The 20832-nt window shown below is 38.2% G+C and overlaps 1 protein-coding gene across 41 annotated transcripts in view; it reads left to right on the top strand.

The window, feature by feature from the left end:
* Positions 1–20832, top strand: part of RIMS1 (regulating synaptic membrane exocytosis 1) — a 333844-nt gene that overhangs the window by 309850 nt on the left and 3162 nt on the right. For 39 of the 41 annotated variants that reach the window (XM_035322661.1, XM_035322703.1, XM_035322666.1 and 36 more), the window contains 4 exons: positions 12714–12855; positions 16568–16680; positions 19368–19469; positions 20549–20688. In XM_035322661.1, coding sequence (XP_035178552.1) covers positions 12714–12855; positions 16568–16680; positions 19368–19469; positions 20549–20688 — 497 coding nt within the window. Of the gene's footprint in view, positions 1–4668; positions 4841–12713; positions 12856–16567; positions 16681–19367; positions 19470–20548; positions 20689–20832 lie in introns of those variants that run through there. The other 2 variants (XM_035322702.1, XM_035322694.1) reach the window with 2 other exon arrangements.

Raw genomic sequence — 20832 nt, 5'->3', positions numbered from 1 at the left:
CACTTTACTTATTCAGGAGGCTATTAATATTGTTTTCATATAGATGAGCAAGGGTATGTACACATTTTATTGTTTGTTTGTTTTTTCTCTCTTCAAAATTATGTCACACTAATCTATTGCATGCATGGAGTTTTGAAATAGAAGCTATGATAACAAAATTCAATGTTTCCTTCATAGTATATCTTAATGACAGAGCCAGATCCTGTTTTGATCTCAGGTTTTGCCTTATGTGATTTTGATTCATATTGCATATAACGATATTTTTGTCTGTGCATCTATTGTGTTTAAACCTGATTTTGATGATGTGTTACCTGCATATAATTTACCTGTCTTGTTTTTCGCCTACAGTTTAAGTGGCTATTTCTATTTTTATAGCAGCCTTATACTGAATTACAGCTAACCTCTCATACTGTGAACACACTCAGAAAGAAGCACTCTCATTAATGATGAGAGTAATCCTGAGCAGCAAATAGAGCTTTATGTGTCAGTTCCAAGAAAAAATACTATCTGAAATAATTTGTGTAATATACAGATAATATGAGATTAGAGCATCTGTTCTAAAGAGCCTGACCTTCACACCATTAGCTCCGCAAGATTCAAGCACCATGGTATAATCCTGCTATGAAAGGCAAGTTTGGTTTACTTTTTCACTTTATGATCTTCATCTATGAGCTAATATATATTGAAATCAATGGAAAGATGTAGAACTACTTGGCTTGAGTTATTCTGTGCTAAGATAGAAGCAAAAATTACTCTAAAAGGCAATTTTCTCTATAACCAGTAGTAAGCCTCTGTTTAACCAATGGTAAGCCTAGAGCCATGAAGATAAGTTTTGTTTATTTAGTTACATTTTGTGGCACATACTCTGGGGGACCATCTTTCTGCATATATGCTATCTGCAAGTAAATTCAGACCTTGAAATCGGGGGTTCAAACTGACTGATTATTGTAGATTTTCTTGTTTGTTTTTGTGATGTGGATTTGAAAGTTTCTCTTTGTTACTGGGCTGTTTGATTTTCTGCTAGCCCTTGTCATTTTCTTTGGTGCTGACGTTCACATGCAATTTTTGTTTTCCAGTTTATTATTTTAAGATAGTTATCACTTCATCTGGGTTAAGCTTGTGACTGTCCTCTATATAAGAGCAGCAAGAAAAATTAGTTCTAAATCTTAGCCTTTGCTTTTGCATAATATAAAGAGATTAAAAAATGACTGTTAAACAATTTGGAAGTATGGGAATTTATTTCATACTGTATTACAATGTCAGTTCTTAATAGGTGGACATGTTCTTATCTGTGCTATTATGTTATGCAATATGTGGAGCAACCTTTGCAGACATTGTGTTAGTTCAAGAAATGTGTATTTGATCATTGAACTTGCTAATACGCCTGCACCATTGCATTAAAAAAATGCACTTCAGAAGTTCTGTGTTTTAGTTGGCATATAGTTTTGTAAGTATTTTCACCTCAGAAATAACCAGAAAGTTTGGGAGGGAGTTGTTTTTTCTATAAAAGTAGGCAGTATTAGCACAGTTTCCTTTACTTTTACTAATTCACCCTGCCTTGTGTTTAAAGAGCTTTATAATTCGGTAAACACTTAATGTCTGGTTATGTTTATTGGCTCCAATTCAGATAGTCACAATATTCATGTATAATATATGGCTATTTTTCCTTGTGCTTATGTTTTTCTTAGCTTTTTATCATATTTGTAGCAGATGAATTACACAGAGAAATCACAGAAGTCAACATTTGTAATAAAGAAATCTTGCTTTGTAATGAAAATTTAGCATAATTTATCAGAGAAAACAGCACAACTCTTCTGCTTACATTAGTACCCCTCTTGACTTCGATTAGTACCCTTCCGTTGACTCTTGTCTCATCTCCCTTGCCTTTGAGAAAGGAGACTGTTTCCTCACTGTGCAAGGTTTGCAGCCCAATGAGAGGCGAGTGAATTGAGAAATGGGCAGCCACATGGAGCTGTAAAAATAACCTGAATTAATTTTTAATGGTAAAATGAAAGGTGTTATAGAAAGTCCTGATATTTCACTTTTTTTGTGTGCTGGTGTCTATCTACGTGGCACAGTTGAACCTTTGTGCCTTGTCAGTACAGTTTTCTTCAGTGTGTGCTTGATGGTGGACATAAAACAGTAATACTGGATGCAAACCTTACTATTTCTTAGCAGAGTTATTCCAGGGCATTCATTTGGAAACTTTGGCTGAACGGTCTGTCTCTAAACCAAGTCTTTGTGTACAATTGTCCACTTCCAATAATATAAACACGAGGGGAACAATTATATCTTCCAGTTATGCAGTGTTTATCTAGCACAGATCCATTGCCCAAGCCCGTAGGTGTTTTTACATACTGGCTGTTGCAACTAATGTAAAACACTTTGGTGGCTGTTACCTGGGTCAGCCCCAAATGTGCGGGGGTAGGTCCTTATGTCATCTCAGCAGAGCTTGCTTGGGAGTTTCCATAGGCAAATTTCAAACAGCACTCAGTCGTACTTGAAAAGAAAATCAAAAGCAGTGCAAATCTTAACATGGGTACTTTGGCATTGCTCTGTTTTATAGTAGCTGAAACTTCAGTGTGCTCACTGATTTACCATGATCATGATGATAGCAGTATCATCACCAGTGTTTGGCAGCATTGATGCAGAGAAGCAGGTCAAACATCTCTAATACTGGAAGGGGCTGTTGATCATGCTGATAAGAAATATACAGAATGATTTTTCCTTGGACTTAGAAGGAGTGCAAAGGAGGAAAGGCTGTGACCAAAGTGGGGGCTTTCTGGGAGCATATCGCATGAAAGCTTTCCCTCCTGGGGATTTTATTTAAACCTCAGTTTCCCCCAGTATTGCTGGCTTTGAGCAAGAGCCTGAGTGAGAGGGAACATCCTGCACATTTGATGTGAGTGAAGTGCTTTGTGTAAAACTGTGGACATGAACACTGCAGGTGACAGCCTGGTCTTGGGGTTTCTTTCATGCATATCCAGAAGGTTTGTCTCAGAAAGGTGAAATAAATGCACATGCTGGCAGCTAGCAGCAGTAGCATTTCATTCCTACTCTACCATGGCATTGCTCTGATCTCTGGAAGATGACTTTTCCTGTTTAATTGTATTTTGCTTTTCCTTTTTTTTTTTTTTTTTTTTTTTTCCTTAACATACATCATGAGAAAATTCCATACCATGTAACTGTGCTTTTAAAAAAGGGGGTAGGTCACCCTCTCTGTGGGGTTCTCAGTGTCCTGCTTACAGAGCAAGAAGGTACAGCTTACCTTAACCATTGCACTGGGTAGGAAGTCTGTACCTATACGATGAAAATACTTGAAAGTTTCTATGTAGGTCTGGTATGAGATGTACTGTATCCCTGCTGCAGAGGATTTTACATCTGTTAGGTACTCATATAGTACTTGCCAATCGTAAGTCTTTTTATATTTTTATTAGCTGAAATACACCATATAATTTATGACACTTTTTTCATTAATCATTTTACAATGCTCTAAATCATCACAACATTACCATAAAAAGGACCTCAAGTTGCGCCAGGGGAGGTTTAGATTGGGTATTGGGAAGAGTTTCTTTGGGGAAAGGGTGGTTATGCATTGGAACAGGCTGCGCCAGGAGGTGGTGGAGTCCCTGTCCCTGGAGGTATTTAAGAGACGTGTGGATGTGGCGCTTAGGGACATGGTTTAGCGGTGGACTTGTAGTGTTAGGTGGGTGGTTGCGCTTGATGATCTTGTCAGTCTTTTCCAACCCAAATGATTGATTCTGTGATAACATCACATGAACATCCGCTAGAGATAGATTTACTGCATGCATGTATTTTTCATTTGCTTTTCCCATGATAATTCATTTTGAAGTATTTTTTCTTGTGGATGGGGTTTTTTTCGTTTTTGTTTTCTTTGCTTTTACAGATGCTGTGTCATTTCCTTTCCCCTTTTTATCTTTAATCAGTCTAACATTGTAAGTTAGTATGTTGTATATCTCCTTTCTTTGTAAAAGAGAGAGAGAGAAAGCACATCACTCTCTATAATGCTTGAATACCAAGATTTTAAAAGTGTGTTAAATTAATTGATTCTTAATTTGCAAGAGGAAAGCATATTATATATTTGGAATTGAGTATCCAAAAAACTGAAGGAAACAACTATATGGCAGTCTGCTTGCTCAAAATGAAGTCTAAAGATGAAAGGAATAATTCAGTAATGAAGTTCTGTTCTCAAAATACATGTGGGCACTTAGGAGGCAATTAAGCTTTAACTCTGGAGTGCCCCTCTTGGATAGTAACATCACTAAGGTTTTTCTGCAATATAACTGTGAATTAGTATTAATGGTGCTTTCTCAGTTTTGCAGTCTTTCAGGTGGCTTTATACCAAAATTCATGCAGAATGAGTCAAAAACACCATGACAAAGAAATGAGTTTCTGGGTTTATCTGACTCTCCTTATCCAGTTCTGTACAGCAACGAGAAAAAAAATGTATCAAACAAGGTTGCCAAGAATATTTTGTGCTCTTCTCTACATGCACATCACTAGAAAATACACTGCTGAGTGAATTTTTGAACCTTTCAGCAATATTTTATGAAACACTGGCTGGCAGGTAGTTCAGTACTTTCTCGCTGCAAGGCCCTGTAATGTAATCACAGTTGTAAAAGGAACTTGTGAGTGAAGCAACTTGATCATTCCTCGCAGTGCTACGGTGCCAAGTGGCTGGAAGAGAGAGAGGCAACTCCAGGGATTCTTCTACCCAGAAACAGCGCGAGATATTTAAGCAAAGGTGAAGCTGCTTTAGGTGCCGGCTGCTTGCTCAGGATTATATCACAGCCGATGTTTAATTTTGCTTAAACCAGAGGTAAGCCTGTATTTTCTGCGTGTTGCTGTCACGAGCCTATGTATTAGTTTGATTTAGCTGCGTGTGTTAAGCTGGGGTTGTAACTTTGCAATGCTGCAGTCATTGAAGAAAAAGCCTAGGTCAGTTTGATACTCTGTTGATCAACTGGACGCTGGAAATGATTTCTAAAGGCAGTAACATTTTTAAAGGGAAATGTCACACCGACCTGGAGATGCTGGTAGTGGTGAAATAAAACTTGGAGGACTTGAAAGTTGCAGTCCAAACAAATCAAACTGCAGAAGAGATACAGAATATTTACATCAATTAACTGGGTGGTAATTGTTGGGAGTAAAATGAGGGGACTCTTTCTGAATCTGTAATGTGTTCTGGTTAGTATTTAGTGCTTTTAAATTAGGGCTGAGTTATTATTAAGAAACTTTTCAGCTGCACAAAAGGGCACGTAACATCTTTTTCCTAGAAGATACTTCTATGAAACCAGTGTTTTTGCCGTTGTTTCAACTTAAAGATCTTATGAATATTACTAAAGAATTAGGCTTTGGGTTTCCATGATGTACATCACATAGTCTTCAGGAAATTTTTTGAAGATGCATGGCAATAGTAAGTTTTCTTGTTAGTGATATCTTATAAATTGTCTTGTTGGTAATACCTTGTAAGACATTGTCTTTTAACAATCATAGTGTCACTTTATAATAATAAATGGTGAACTATTTGTAATTGTGAAGGCTCTTATTTTAAAAAGACTCAAATTTACTAAAATTGTAATGGCTGCACATAACCAAAAATGACTTCAGGATTTTATACAGCCATATAAACATATTTAAATACTTAAAGAAATATATATTTTTTTTCAGTGTATCCAAAGAATCTGTTCTGCTTTCTTCTGCACTACAATTTTGTTTTCCCCGCCTGTATTAGCTGGCAGCTGTGTCCCAGCACCCTTTCAGTCGACAACTGTTACCTCTCTACTATATGCCAGTTCTATTCTAGGGGCTGGCCAGTCATAAACAATGGAGTAATGTAACACTGTGTTTTGCTGTAAAAATGTTGAAGTGCAAACAGCAATTCTGAGCTTCTTTCTTTATTCCATGTCTTTCTCTTCCAGTCTGACAAAGCCAAGGGTGTATGAAAAACAAGTGCTTGAAATTTCATAAACTGTTTATATAGTAAATTATTTGTTGAAAATGTGACTTTGTTATGTTACTAATTTCATTTCACTGAAACGAGCTTTAAGAGTTGAACCGGGCATGTGTACCTTTAACAGTTTCATTTACGTGTTCTGATTTTATAAAGCTCTTTGCATATATGTGAACAAGGTAATTAAGATGCTGTTACTTCTGTGTGTTTATAAAGTGTTCAGTGCAATCCTAGCAGTAAAACCTCATTACCATATATCATCACTGATTGCCTCATTTTGGCTGACAGACAGTGGCTCATTTCACATCATTTGCAAGTGTGTGGACAAAACTATTAATTTGGATATCTTTGGACAAAAAAATACTAGTAATTTAAGAAGTAATAACTGAAATTCTTCTGAAGATATCCTTGCTGTTCCTTAAGATATTGTGCATCTTAAGCCATATGTATTAGATATTAGACGGGGGGGGAAGGTTCTGTTTGTTTTGTTTTGTTTTGTTTTGTTTTCCATGGCATGGGCAAATCCTATTTATGAGGGTAATAATACAAAAGCACATGCTTGTTTTTACATTCTATAAAAGTAAATATGCCTAACACCATCTTAAGGAGGCAAGATTTGCAAAATCAGTTGCTTAATCTTTTGAGGCCATTGTCAGGTAGTAAATAATGGCCTGATTTTTCAAGTTCTTGTTTACTTTTGTTTTGAATATAGTTATTAGCAGTTCTTGTCATTCATTTTGAAAGTACTGCTTCAGTTTTGTAGATGTCAAAGGAGCTGTTGGGTAAGTTCCTTTGAGATCTAAGAGCAAACTTTTAAGAGTTTGAGTTTGCAAATTTGCTGTTCAATGAGTAATGCAGTAAAAAGCTGAGGTTCTGCAGTGCACTGGCTAAGACGCAATATATTTTGCAAATGGCCCAGTGCTTAAAACTAAAGCATTAATATAACTCCTAACAGTGTTTCAGTCAAATCTTCTTTTTTAGGTTTGGTGCTTTTTATTCTTTTGTCTCTAAATATGTAAGAAAAAAATATTGTGTATATGAAGGGATTAGTAATGTTATCTTTTTTGTATTACCTGAAAATACCACAAATAAGATTGGTTTTCCAACTGAATGTGTGGATTTATAAATACGGTTCTGAGATAAAGTTTTTTTCCAAACTGTTAACAAAATGTTATATCTTGGTGATTTATCCCAGCTGAAAAGGTTAATATTATTTCTAGAAGGTTTTATTGTTTATAATAGTATAAATTTTGGTTTTGGATTTCTCATAATAAATAGAAATGGGAAAAAGTATATGATGCTTTATATTTGGATTTTAAACCTTGGGGTCATACACCACATAATATAAACTGCATTCTGCTTTCTTTTAATATGTTGTGCAATAGTTGGAGGGAACATTTAAAAGATCATTACTGGAATATTTCAGATGTCTTCTGATAAACATTATATATTCAGGAAAGTGGCTGAACACATGAAAAGGAAAATACTGTGAAGTGTTGATGGATAAAAATCTAGGAAACATTTGTGTTTAAATGTCATATTTTACTATTTATTTTCTGTATGTAACTGCTCTCTTAATCTTTGAGACCAATCTACCACTGAGTTCATCTGAGAGATACACACGTGTAAAAAGAACAAAATACATTTTGAATTATTTCTTCTTTTCTGTCTCTGACTGTTTTAGGACTATCAGCCAAGCGACTCTGTCAATTCATGTGTAAATACAATTTGTTGTTGTTTAAATGTGTTACATGCAGAGTGAGTGGGATGCAGCACAACTTGTAACTCAGCAGGTCTCCAAGCAGCCAAATTTGAGGCTACAAATTTGAGGCTACAAAATCAGTAACATAACAGAAAGGACCAGAAAGAAATGTGTCCTTGGCTTTTTTTTTTTCTTTTTTCTTTTTTTTTTTTTTTTTTCCAATTCTTTGAATTGAGGATGACCCATAATATTCCAGTTGGCATAGTCTTGGTGTCTCACACAGGCAGCGTGCAGGCCAAGAACAATATGGTCACAGTCCTGCCAGTTTTCAGTCAGAGCTGCCTGGGAGCTGTAGTCCTTCTAGGCTTTCTTCTTTGCATGCATGAGCATGCTTGATACTGTGAATAAATTGCCCTTGAGTCATGCAACGACATTGTGTATTAGCACCTTCCTTGTTACTGCTTCCACTAGTGGATCTAGCAATGGTGTATACTTTGTTTTCTTTAGTGTTCTTTTGAAAAGGTCATGAATTTTCCATGCCATGTACACATTAATGCAAATTTGCTACCTTTTTTGGTGCTAGCTACCTCGCTATCCTCAGGTATCATTTTAGGCAATGCTTGCTTGAGGCACCTCTCTTCCTGTAGGACCTTTTCAGCTTTGTCATCTTCTGCCCTACAGAGATCTCTCAAAATGTCCTGTTCACAAAGTCTCCAAACTCATGTCCCAAATGTCCCATGGCATGAAATACACACCTTGGCATCACATGATAAAAGCTTGACCCTAGCAGGCTGTGGCACAGCCCTTCCCATCTTTTCAAACTCACTGTACTGAAACAAGGGCAAAATGTCTCAGGGAACCATAAAAAGCCAAGGCAATGGTGGCTGAGGGCAGTCGTACCCTTGCTGGGACATTTGTCATTTGGGTCTGTTTGTCCTGGCATTGTTCTCTCTGAATTGGATGCCTTTGGAAACCTAAATCTTGTTTTGAGGTATCTCTGGTAGGCCATCCTAATTCTATAGGTACTACCACTGACTCTCCTGCTGATATAATTCTGTTGTCAGTAGTGTTTTTCTCCTGGCTACTGTGTTTGGAGGTGATTAAGAAGTGCGGAAGCTGGGACACATCAATTGCATTAACATTTTATGCAGTTGCTTGTCAGACTGAAAATGAATCACTATAGGCTATGTTTATAAAATCTACACTGAACAAGCGAATGGCACACAGTCCTTGCTGTATTGTAGCAGGGATGCTACAAGGCTGTTGCTGAATTTTAAAGTGTACAAGCTGAGTATATCTTACAGCTGCAGATGTCTGCTTTATGATCCTTTTGCGTCTGTTATTAATCCTGCAAAAATGTTTATCACTTTTTTTTTTCTAGCTTTGTACCTGTTGAAATATGTGTTTGGCTGGAATTTATGCACATTAATCTGCATTTCTGCATGCAGAAATCCTTACACAATAGACACAGCAGATAGAAGTATACAGAACATTTGAGAATAAATTTTGCCCCTAAATGGTATTCAGTATAGAGACAGTTTATCTTCAGTCTGCACGATGAGTATAATGCAATCTACACAGTGCGGGCAAAGAACTGTAACATATTATAAAATTTCATGTATATATCAAACTAATAAAAATCACCGGCAGGACCAAGCACTCTCCAATAGATATTCAGACAAGAGTAGAAAATTTTCTCAATATATTGTAGTGTAGATATTAAGCCTAAATATTTTATGAACTTTTACTGTTCATATAAAGACAGGGTTCCAAAGGTCCCTGTAGAGCTGCTAGATTGAAAATAATGCAAGATGAAAATTAAAGTTTTATAAAAAACATGTAAAGAACTGTAGAAACAGTATTGATCAGACCTGCATTTCATTGTGCAGTCAAGACAGGACTGGAAGTTGCACCCCAGAGTGACTCCCCGTTACCCAGGTCCCTTCAGAAATAGCAGAAGTTCCCAGCTCAGCTCTGTTCTAATCACCTCGATGCCTTGCAGAGCTTGATTTTGGTGAGATGTTTATGAGAGTGCACCAGAAAGATAAATTGTCCTCATTTCTTTTTGTGATGTAGGTAGACCAAAAAAATAAAATACAATGTGCATAACTGACCTGTGCAAAACTAAAAACCTATGAAACGTGTGTTCCAGTTCTTAGTCCTGGGCAAAAGCAATTCCCTTTATGCCAAAAAAATCTTCATGTATTTTACCGTCCTGTCTTGAGTTACTTTTATATTTGATTTTACTGCAGAATATTAAGATTTGAGGTTATAAAATAAAATATACAGAAGGCTATAGTTTTCCCACAAAATGTTGCAGTTATTGATAGCAGTTACAAGAGGAAACAAAATAACTTTTTTTATTATTATTATTTTCAACCTGAAAAAAATGTTGATGAGAAACAAAAAAGTGGAATCCAGTGTGGTAGGACAGAGGGCGATGACTTGAAAAGTATTTGGAAACAGACAACCTGCACTATACAGCACAGTGAAATAAGGTTGTTGGCTTGTTCGTGGCCATCCACAAGGATTCCTCCTTCACAATTCTGTACATTTTAAATCTGATGCAGAGACATATTTTCAGGCAGCAACATGAATGTTATCCATGGTAATATTAAATTGCTCTTCCGTGACAAATACACTTGCAATTTTCAGTCTCTGCATGGCTCAAAGCTAAAATACTATTTTCTGTAATTTAGTCAATGGATATCTTTACAGTGATTATTTCTATTAATATGTGTTGTTTGTTTTTTTATTATGCTTTCCTAGCAACCTGGCTCTCATCCCTGAGTTTCTGCACCCACTGTGTTGTCCAGGTGGCCCAGAGCAGCATCTCTTCCCTAGCTTTGTGACAAGGTCGTGATGATCTTGTTCCTTTAGTGTCTCATCACATCAAATTCCTGAGCCTTGAATATTCACAGGCAGCCCTATTCAGCTGCCTGCACTTCAGCCTCTACCATATTTTATCCTTCCAGTCATGCTGTCTGATCTGGCTGGCTCCAGAAAGGATTGCAAGGTGTAAAACGCATAATCTCATCCACTATGTGGGAGCAGATGGAAATAGAGGTACTTTCAGACAGGTCCCAAGAAGAGAAAGAAGCAGAAAACAGCATGGGTAGCAAATGCACAGCTACTGAAAATGTGAAAATCCTGCTTTGTCATAGGGGTCTGCATGTAGGTTTTATATCTTAGATAGCCTTTTGATTCATTTTTGTTGCTCAGCTTACATTTCAGTGTTGACTTGCTGGACATAAAATTTATTTTTGAAGGTAAAGAATAGGTTCAAAGTGTAGTGTTCTGATTATATACATATGGGGTCACTCAAGTTTCCTGAAGTACCTAGTACAGCCACCTACATTCTCTGGAAGTGGAGCCTGCTCTGGCTGGTGTACGTCTTCTAGCCTAGCCTGCTGCATGTTTTAAGGCATTGAATAATGCATTTTCAGCTGACCAAACACCAAGAATTTGAATGAATAGCAGTGACCCACAGCAAAACCTCTGAGCTGTTGGCCTCAGAAGGGACTAAAGGGTCTGTGGCTGTCTGGACGTAGCCAGTTTCTTTCTGGGAGGCGTTTGTTTCTCTGCTTCTGGATGGCTGTAGATAAACAACCTCCCTTCCAGAAGGCTTACAAGGAAAATCATTGCTGGGGCAGTGCCTCTTCTTTGCCCAATATATGAATTTATTGTTTTGGCTGTTTTCTATCTCTCTGATAGCTGCAAAGAGGTGATAACCCATACAGGGGGAGAACTGCTCTCTCCCTGCCCTCCAGCAGCTCTACAGACCCAAAGGCCCTCCACAACAAGGTGAAGCTACGGTGGGGCTACAAAATCGATGACTTTTATCTTAAGAGTGGCCAAGGTCTGTCATAGCCTCAAACATCAGTGACGTCTGTGTGAAATAGGAAAGTGAAAAAGTTTTCAGCCTCTGTAGGTGGGGGTGGAAGAAGCCTTCATTTTTTCAGATGCTCCCATGAGCAGACTGAAAGGGAAATAAAAGTTCATGGAAATTGGATGAAGTACTTAAATGAAGAGGAGAATGCAGGAGAGTGTTTCTGCATGTGTTTATGTGCAACTTTGTGAAATCTGCTTCCTGAGAGAGATTAATGTTGCCCATTGAGTGATAGGCTTAATTAAATTAAAATGAGCAGTACGCTCAGTTTGAAGTCAGCACAGATTATTAGTTATATGGAGACCTTGGTGGAAATATTTCAGTTAAAGATTTTTTGGAACAATTCCTATAGTTTATGAGCATAATATTTTAAATGAAACAGCATAATTAATTGTAACTTGGCTGGAGCCAATTGCACCTGGAGCTCAAGACTGCCTGTGGAAGGGACTGCAAGTTCTCCTTGCTCAACAGTAACCCGAAACCTTCCAAGTGGAGCTCAAAGGGCAATTTGAAGAATGCACAATGGAAGCTTTTCCAAATGGACCAAGCCGTTATAAAAATTTCACAAGATTTACATTATCTGTAGTGTTCATTTGCAAGCCTAAGCTCTGTGAAGTCCATCATCTTCCAAAGGGAGTCTCAAAGATTTTATTCTGCTTATATAAAGCTTGCTGTTTACTTTGTGGTGAAAAGTAAGATTTTGCTGGGTCAAAATATGTTACTATATTTTTGATACTAAGTAGTAGCATTTTTCTGTTGACTGCATAAAGAGTTTTATTTATTTATTCTTCTTCTTTTTTTTTTTTTCTGTCAGAATTTAAAATTATTCTGTAGTCACCCAAGCGAAGGTGGCTAGACACCTTACTGGGTATGTGCTTAGCACACGCTATCACAATAATTCTGTCCACATTCCAACTGTATAAAGGTTATTAATAACTCATTAATACAGGGCTGCAGCCCTTTTAAAGAGAAACAATCACCAGTTTACAGCAGAAGAAGATACTTTTCTTCTTTCATAAGAATAGACTTTTTGTATTCTGAAATAGTAATGGCCAAGTCAGACCATTTTTTGAGGAAAACTGAAAGGAAAGGCTTTGTGCTAGATTGTCATTCTAACTATCACTTTCTTTTTCTCTATCTGCTTTCAGAGGCTGGCAACAAGAAATTAAAGAGCACGATACAGAGAAGCACAGAGACAGGAATGGCAGCAGAGATGAGAAGTCGTATGGTTCGACAACCAAGTCGAGAATCTACTGATGGCAGTATAAATAGTTACAGCTCTGAGGGCAAGTAAGTGGCATTAAAAATATCAGTAATGTATGAAAAATTTCTTCTCTTTTAAAGAAAACCATGTGAACAGAGGTCCCAGCTTTGGCTGAAGGGGGTTGCTCTGTGCATAGATTCTTCCTCTTGAGAAAATGTTAGCAAAACCGAACTATTTAGGCATGCAATACAAAGTCATTGCAGACTGAAATTGAGAGGGGACTTCTGAGGGTTTCACATTTTCTCTGCCATCCAGTGAGGCGTTTTGTTCATCAAAAGAGAACTGAATTCAGAGTGCACTATTCAAAACAAAACATAGGGGTAGTTTTTCTTGTTGTGTTTGGATTAACTCAGAGTTAAACTTCAGCTGTTGTGTGTAAATCCCTGTGATATGAAACTCTGCTCAGTAAAACTGTACACAAAGAAAGTTTAGTTTGGAGTTGGTCCAAGTCACTTACTGAGAATTGTAAAACCAGAGTCCAACTGCATCAGCTAAAATCAGCCACACAACTGTGGGTAATGGGGCAGCTGTTTTCATTCACCAATGGATGACTGTGTGAAGGGAAGGGGTAGAGATAGAGAGATTGGTACTTCTTTGGCTTCATCTTTTTATATACTTGCCTGATTACCACAATTGCTAGTGGATCTTGAATTCTTACATTTTAAGAAGGATGAAGAGCCAGAGGCAACCATGATGGTGGCAAGGAGATGTGTAAAGGTGCATTTTCTCCATCATGAGGTGCCTTTACCCCTTACCCTTCATCACTCCATCCTCCTTATTCTCTCTACACTGGACTGCAGTCTGCAGGGCACCAGTCACTCACCATCATGATGGTGGGCCAGGTGAATTGGACCACACTAATAAGGAAGCTGGGACTGGCATGTTTTCCAGGTTAGCAATATGGGAGAGTTGGGAGCCCAGCACTGAAGGTGAGGATCATTTGGTTTGTTAGAGTTACCATCTCTTTTGGTTGCTACCTGATCCTCAAGATGCCTCAGCATCTGATGCATCAGATGCTGAGTTCCTGACTTAGTTTACACTTAGCCTTAACCCACTGACCTTGATCTCGACATCCCTATGCCATTCCCTGCAAGGGTATAGAAACAGTGAGGCCAGTGAAGTGAGAAGAACAGCTGTATCTGACAGTGACTTCCTCTAAAGGGAAGCCAGGTAGAATGAGCTAAAGGAGGCAGACAAAATCCAGGTTAAACAGTTACATATGGCTTGCTGCAGTGAAGGAAGAGAAGCATTCCTTTAACAGGATGCAATGCCATGGATAAAAAGGATTCCAGACAGCTCTGCTCATCATGGAGCTGTACTTTGTGTCTTAGAGAACTTCTCTGAGGTCTTACATTTTTCTGTGCTTCTGTGATTTAGCTGTAGGTCATACCCTCCGATGCTCTGTGAGCTTACTTGAGTATGGTAGAACAGTGTTAGTTTACAGCAGCTTTGGGTTTAGTTCACAGTGAGGAAAGAATGTTAAAAGCGAATATTCTTGTAAGAAAGATGACCAGTTAAGCCAATATTTTATTGTACAGTCACTTCCCCCACGTGCATCACTGTCTTATTTTTAGAACATGAGTTGGACATAAGTACAAGGTGGAGGGGAAGCTGCACAACTGCATCACACAATCAGGGGTGTATGCACTGTGCCACCTGATCCTAAAATCCTCTTCCTCCCTTCTTCTCCCAGGCATTTTTCGAACATTAGAAATGTCACATTTGACTTCAGATCTCATTGCTAGTGTGAGCGTGAACTGGTTTTTGATAGCACCTTGTACTCAGTGCACTCCCCTGCGTTTCTATGGCAAAGCTATTTACTAGGTTTATCCTTCCTTCCATGAGATTCCTATCAAAATCAGCAGGAGCTTGACCTTGGTTGTTTGAGTAGTATTTTGTGTGCAGTTCACTCTTACTGATAACATTTAGGAGCTGTTGGTGTTGAATTTGCATGGACATTTTTTCCTTCCTTGTGAGTGTACTTTATGATACTGCCCTTAATTGCAGGCTCACCTGGTTAGCTTATTGACAGTGCTATGCCTCATCCTGCATTTTGCAATACCAATGAGATAAATAACTTAGGTGAGATCACACAGTCCTACAGTGGATACCCCAGGTATCACATTATGTTCTTCTGCTTGAGCCATAATTGGAATTTAATGAGTTGCAATTAATGCACATTAAGGTGAATGGAGTACTCACGCCCTTCATTATTATTTGTATGCTTAGAAGTGTCTGAAAAATGAGAACACTCTGAAGTGCAGATTTTCAATGCTAGTAATTCCCCACCAAAATGTAACAGGCATTTAAGGGGAAAAAGGCCAAAGAAACAAACAATAAACCAATCCTAGCAGCAGCAAGAGTGAATGGGAAGTGCCACTGGGCAGGGAAGCAGACTGGGTGTCTTGTTAGGCAGGGCGCAAGGCTTGAACCTGCACCTTGGTGTTAGGTGACTGCCATTACTGGTGGGCTGATGATTGAACTGAAGGCCTCCAGGTTCTGCTTTTCTCATCTTCTCATCTAAAGAAACCTTATATAAGATTTCTTGAAACTTCTGTGAAAAGCTTACCTTTAGGAAAATAAAAGTTTTCTAATGAAAAGTACAATGGTGGTATTTTCTGGCCAGCATTAGTTACACACAGTCTATATATTCATGCAAACATTCTAAGAGCAGTTAGTCTTGAAGAGAAGCAAGGACTTTCTGTACCAACCAACCAGAGTTTGCAGAGAGTTTTTATTGTGAATTGAATGGACCACATAAATCTGATGTGTGGAAATCAAAGCTTTTCACACAAGGTGTGCTAATTAGGAAGTTTTGTTACTTTGTTCTTGAGTGTAATAGGGAATTTCCTTTGAGAAAGAAGCAGATGCAGAATTCTGGCTGGCCCATTGGGTAAGACGCTATCTAGACTTGATTCAAAGTCTGTTCTTCTGTTCCTCCTAATTGTGATGAGGAAGTCAAAGCTGTGTTTCCCCACCATGGATCATTCTCTATTTTTTTGTTTTGTTTTGTTTTGTTTCTTTGTTCTGTTATTCTTTGGAGAGAGTGTGTGTATTGGGGGGGTGGGGGGGGGGTGGGGGGGGGTGGGGGGGGAGGGAGGGGAGATTCTGGTATACAAGAAAGCAGCTTGGAAAAACGTGTATTCTGTGTTGTCGCATTGCATTTCAGTCCTGAAAGAGGGATGGGCATTCACTGTAGATCCAGATGTGGCTACTAAAATATTTGGCTAGGGAACAGCATTAGTTTTAGGTCTCATCCACACTAGCACTATTTGCCAGTTTATGATTTCATTAAACAGCTGCAACAATCAGATTAACTTAGCATATGCATTGGTTTTCCCTGATTATCCTAACTGATATGGATGGCCTTTAGATGTATGTATTACAAAATAAATCAAGCATTCAGGAATGAGTAATAGGCTGCTAAATTTTATGAGGCTTTTTATGTTCTGCCATACGAGGTCACTCACAGTTTATTCACCTGTCAGGCTCTTTGCTGCTCCTGGAGAGCTCCTTAGCAAGAACTACTTGTATGAACTACTTTTGTTCCACATGCATAATTTCACTTTACTTCTTTGGGGTCCTTGGGAGATAGCTCATTTCTGTTGCTGCAGAGCAGTTTGTGGTTGCACGTCCTGAGCTGCTCACCTTGTGTAAGAAGTACTTTTGGGGTAGATACTGTAGGACAATAGAAATTAATCCTGTTCTTATGCTTAACCAGCTTTTATTTCCCTTCAGCTTAATATTTCCTGGAGTACGGCTGGGTGCTGACAGTCAGTTTAGTGATTTCCTCGATGGACTTGGACCTGCACAGTTAGTAGGCCGGCAAACACTAGCAACTCCTGCCATGGGTAAGAATGATACGTTCTCCTATGTTAGATGCACAATTAGCCAATAATTATTGTACATGCTGCCAGACTACAGCACCAAAAAGACTTTTACAAAGTGGCTTCCTTCACTATTAATATGAAAGTCCTATATCCAGTCACTGGTATACCTAGCATGCTAGCATCCAGAATGGAAGGAAAAACTGTATTTGCTCCATATGGAGGTGTCTGCTAATCTCATTTGCAATTTGAAGATAAGAGCTTCAGTTTCCTTCCCACTCAGAAGTTATTTTGGGTTTTCCAGTTGTAGCTCACTGCAAAATCTCAGCTGTTCAAGGTTTATATTTATTTGCCACAGATTATATTGAATGTGATGGACAATTTATTGCCAAACTCGGTGCTTGTCCAAGCTTAGTTCATCTCAAAGTAACCCTAAAATTTGAAACTTCTGCCCACATTTGCAATGCCCAGTAATCACCTGCTAATAAAACCCATGTTGCTAATGGAGGAGACAAAATCCTTTTCTACAGCAGCTGCCTGGAACTATCAGTGATACTCTCTGTACTCCAAACCAGTCTGGATTTCCCTATAGTAGCATTAGTTTTATCTTGGTTATGAATAGGCTAGGAGTGTATGTGCTGTGCAAGGAACGGCACAGTGCTGTGTATGTATCTTTGGAAAGGTTTGATAATTTTTTGCTCATACTTGAGCAACTCTTAGGCATGCTTCATATATTACATGTTTAGGATGATAAGTGAGGAGTACTTGATCCACGCCTGCAACAATGCTGGAAATCATAAGTGGCCAGTGCTTCAGTACAGCACTCTCGGAAGAGTCAGCTTCAGGGAAGAGGAAAAGAGACAGAAAAACTGTAAAAGAGTGTGTTCCTCTGCCAACTCATGAGCAGAAGGAGACAGACTTTATTGATGCTTTGAGTACCCTGTAAAGCAAGGGTTGCTGTATAAGTCCAGATAACTGCTGCTTGCTTAATGCATTAATAAGCACCAAAGTCATTAAATACACTTTTTCTGTAATTTGAAAGAGAAGATAATTGATATACTATCTGCCCAATAAAAATCTAAATGGCTCTGTTGGTATAAGGATCTAGATTTCTTTTATCTCTTGATTTTAATCTAAATATTTTTCTGCAGATGACTTGAGTAATGCATTTATTTTCAGTTCTTAGAACCATTTTATTTACTAAATGCTCAGGTTTCAGACCCCCAGAAAAGCACTTTGTCATGCTTTTTAACAATTTTCAGAAGCCTTTCTACATACAATTCCCAGTGATGACTGGAAAACGTTTGTATTGTTGCTCCCCCTTCTGGTTGCCTGTAGCATGTTTTTATTTGGATGTGCGATACTGAGATGTGGTCTTAAAACATCTTGGATTTTTCCTTTAGACTGCTTTTAGCACAACACAGAGTTCTGTTTATTCAAGCTAAGTCTGATAGCTAGAAATCTTCCCTGCTGCTCTGTCATACCTCAACTGCCAAGGTATAAAGCACTGCTTCAATCTACCATTAGACAAGCATGTGAAAAATCTCATGCCAGGTTAATTTCAAAATGCTGTACTTCTAAATCTGAAACCCCAAATTATGTAGTTCAGGACTGTCTATTTTGAGGTTTTGTTTTGTTTTAAGAAATTCAGAGTTTACATCTCAAATACAGCCAATACTCAGCTCTGGCATGGATATATGGATAGTTCATTTATTTGCACAGGTTTCACACAGCTCACATGTCAGATTGTGTATTTTTGATTCTAAGTGGCGTATTAGATATCTGCCAGCTAATATACAAAATCACAGAGTTGTAATACTTTGAATTGTGGTTAAGGTAACTTTTCTTGTATTTTATTGGTCTCAGACCAAAGCCCTTTCCTTTTTATGTAAGAAGTATCACAAAATTCAGGAAGGGAAACAGAAGTTTGATCAGCAAGCAAAAGCAAGCTATTATTTTAGTGTGTTGCATCATTTTATTCACACTGAAAATGGGCATGGAATAGTGATAAAAACAGGAAAATTGTAACCCTTGTACTTGTTAGACACCTTTGCAGAAGAAGACCTCTTTTAAGTCCCTATGAAGCTGGAGCATCATCCTCTCTGCCTCATCCAGTTGGTGAACCTGCCTTACTCTGAGGGTCCAGTCAGACAACTGTAGTCAGACAATTGTTGTAACTTGAGGGTTTCAAAGTTAAATTCTATCAGCAGTTCTTCCTGTTATATCACACAAGGAACCTTTGCACTGCCATCTCTTGCATCTCAGCTTGGAGGCAGAAACTTCTGCTGAGGGGTATCTGAACATGAGTTTGGGTTTTAGGCTGTCTGGGCATGGGACCACTGCCAGGGCAGTGTGTGTCAGTGACCGGCACAATGGGGCAGCACTCCGGGGTAGGAAGGCTCTAAATAATTCACAGTGCAAAATCAAAAGTATGGTGGTGATCCTGAAGTGTGGCTGTAAATTTGCTTGTCCCCATGGATCAGAAATACTGAGCTCAGGTATAAAATGTACCTGGAGTGAGGGCATATTGCTAAGTATGTATCTTTTAGTAGTGGGTTAAGGATGGAGAAATTTAAGGGAACAGGAGGAGAGGTGACAAGCACACTAATGCATCAGACTAGTACCACACCAGTCTGTTTCCCACTCTTATACCCTATCTCCCAGGCTGTTCTGCTTCTTTAAAATGCAAGCGTCTTTTTTCTCCCTCTCAGGTGATATCCAGATTGGCATGGTGGATAAAAAGGGTCAGTTAGAAGTAGAAGTCATAAGAGCTCGTGGCCTCACGCAAAAACCTGGCTCCAAATCTACCCCAGGTAAGGGACAAATAGACAATATATGAATAGAAAACGAATATGAAATATGCAGATTAAGTGGAGATTGGAGACTTTTTAAGCTCTTCCTTCTATATAACTACATTTGTTTGGTTTGCTTTTTAACAAAGAATGTGTGTATGGATATATCCTTGCTACCAATGTCCACTTTTTACCACCTTGCATCTACTAATTGCCTGCCACCTTCCAAAGAATGATTTTCAGCAACTCAAAGTCCATTCTGGAAGGAACATTTTCAGAAATATTTCCATGCATTTTAGGCAAGTCATATCTCTCAGAGAGGCTTTGTTGATATAGGTGAAGTCCTTTGTGTTTGTTCCACATCAAAACAAGAAATGGAGAACAGATGAATATGCTTTGAACAAACAATTTAGTAGACCCACATGCCATGGTCTTCTGTTATGTAGCGGTGCCTGAACAAGCTTGCAGGTGATGCTAGTGCCAGTGTCAACAACCTGTGTAATGAAAGAAATTTAATGGTATCATTTTATAAGGACATTTTTGAGTCCTATTTATTTACAGAAGTCTGTCTTAGAAGAGTTTTATAATCACCACTACAACCACTGCTTTACTGTAACAAATAGAACAGTTGTTTTAGATAATGTTTTGGCAAAATGGTACTTCACAACCTACTCGGGAGCTGAAGATGAAAGAGTCACTGTTATCTGAATGACTTAGTTCTAAATATTCCTTTCAATGAAATATCAAAGTCTCCTGTTTCAGTGTATCTCTGACCCCTGAACATACATAGAGACTCCAGATTATTTAGCAGTTACAATTAATTCCTGGCAAAGGAAAGTGTAGAATGACAGGTGTGAAAAGCAATTGTTATTATTAACATCTTGGATCATAAAATTCAAGGTTTATAAAAATTGATTTCATTTCTTATGGTCTGTGTCATTTATTTAGTGAATGTAATTGCATTCAGATTATACAGTGAGGATAGTGTGTGTCATGTTCTTTCTATTTAGTTTCCTCCTGTGGCACTTGTCCTCCAGCTCAGATGTGCACTGCAGAAGTTTTTAAGTTCAAACATAAAATTTGTTATGTTCTGTTTGCAGCTCCATATGTCAAAGTGTATTTATTGGAAAATGGAGCATGTATAGCTAAGAAGAAGACAAGAATTGCACGGAAGACCCTTGATCCTTTGTACCAACAGACACTGGTTTTTGATGAAAGTCCACAGGGTAAAGTTCTTCAGGTCAGTTGCTTCTTAATCCCATTTTAGGCTATCATTTGGTAAAGCACTTGTATGTTTATTTAAGTTTAAGCAATATACGTAAACCCATTCCAACTCGCTAAGCATTTAATTTTATAAATACCAGCAAACACATCCTTGTGGCTT

This window comes from Oxyura jamaicensis, chromosome 3, assembly GCF_011077185.1.
Source record: "Oxyura jamaicensis isolate SHBP4307 breed ruddy duck chromosome 3, BPBGC_Ojam_1.0, whole genome shotgun sequence".
NCBI classification, from domain to species: Eukaryota; Metazoa; Chordata; class Aves; order Anseriformes; family Anatidae; genus Oxyura; species Oxyura jamaicensis.
This window is presented reverse-complemented; position numbering and strand designations above follow the sequence as displayed.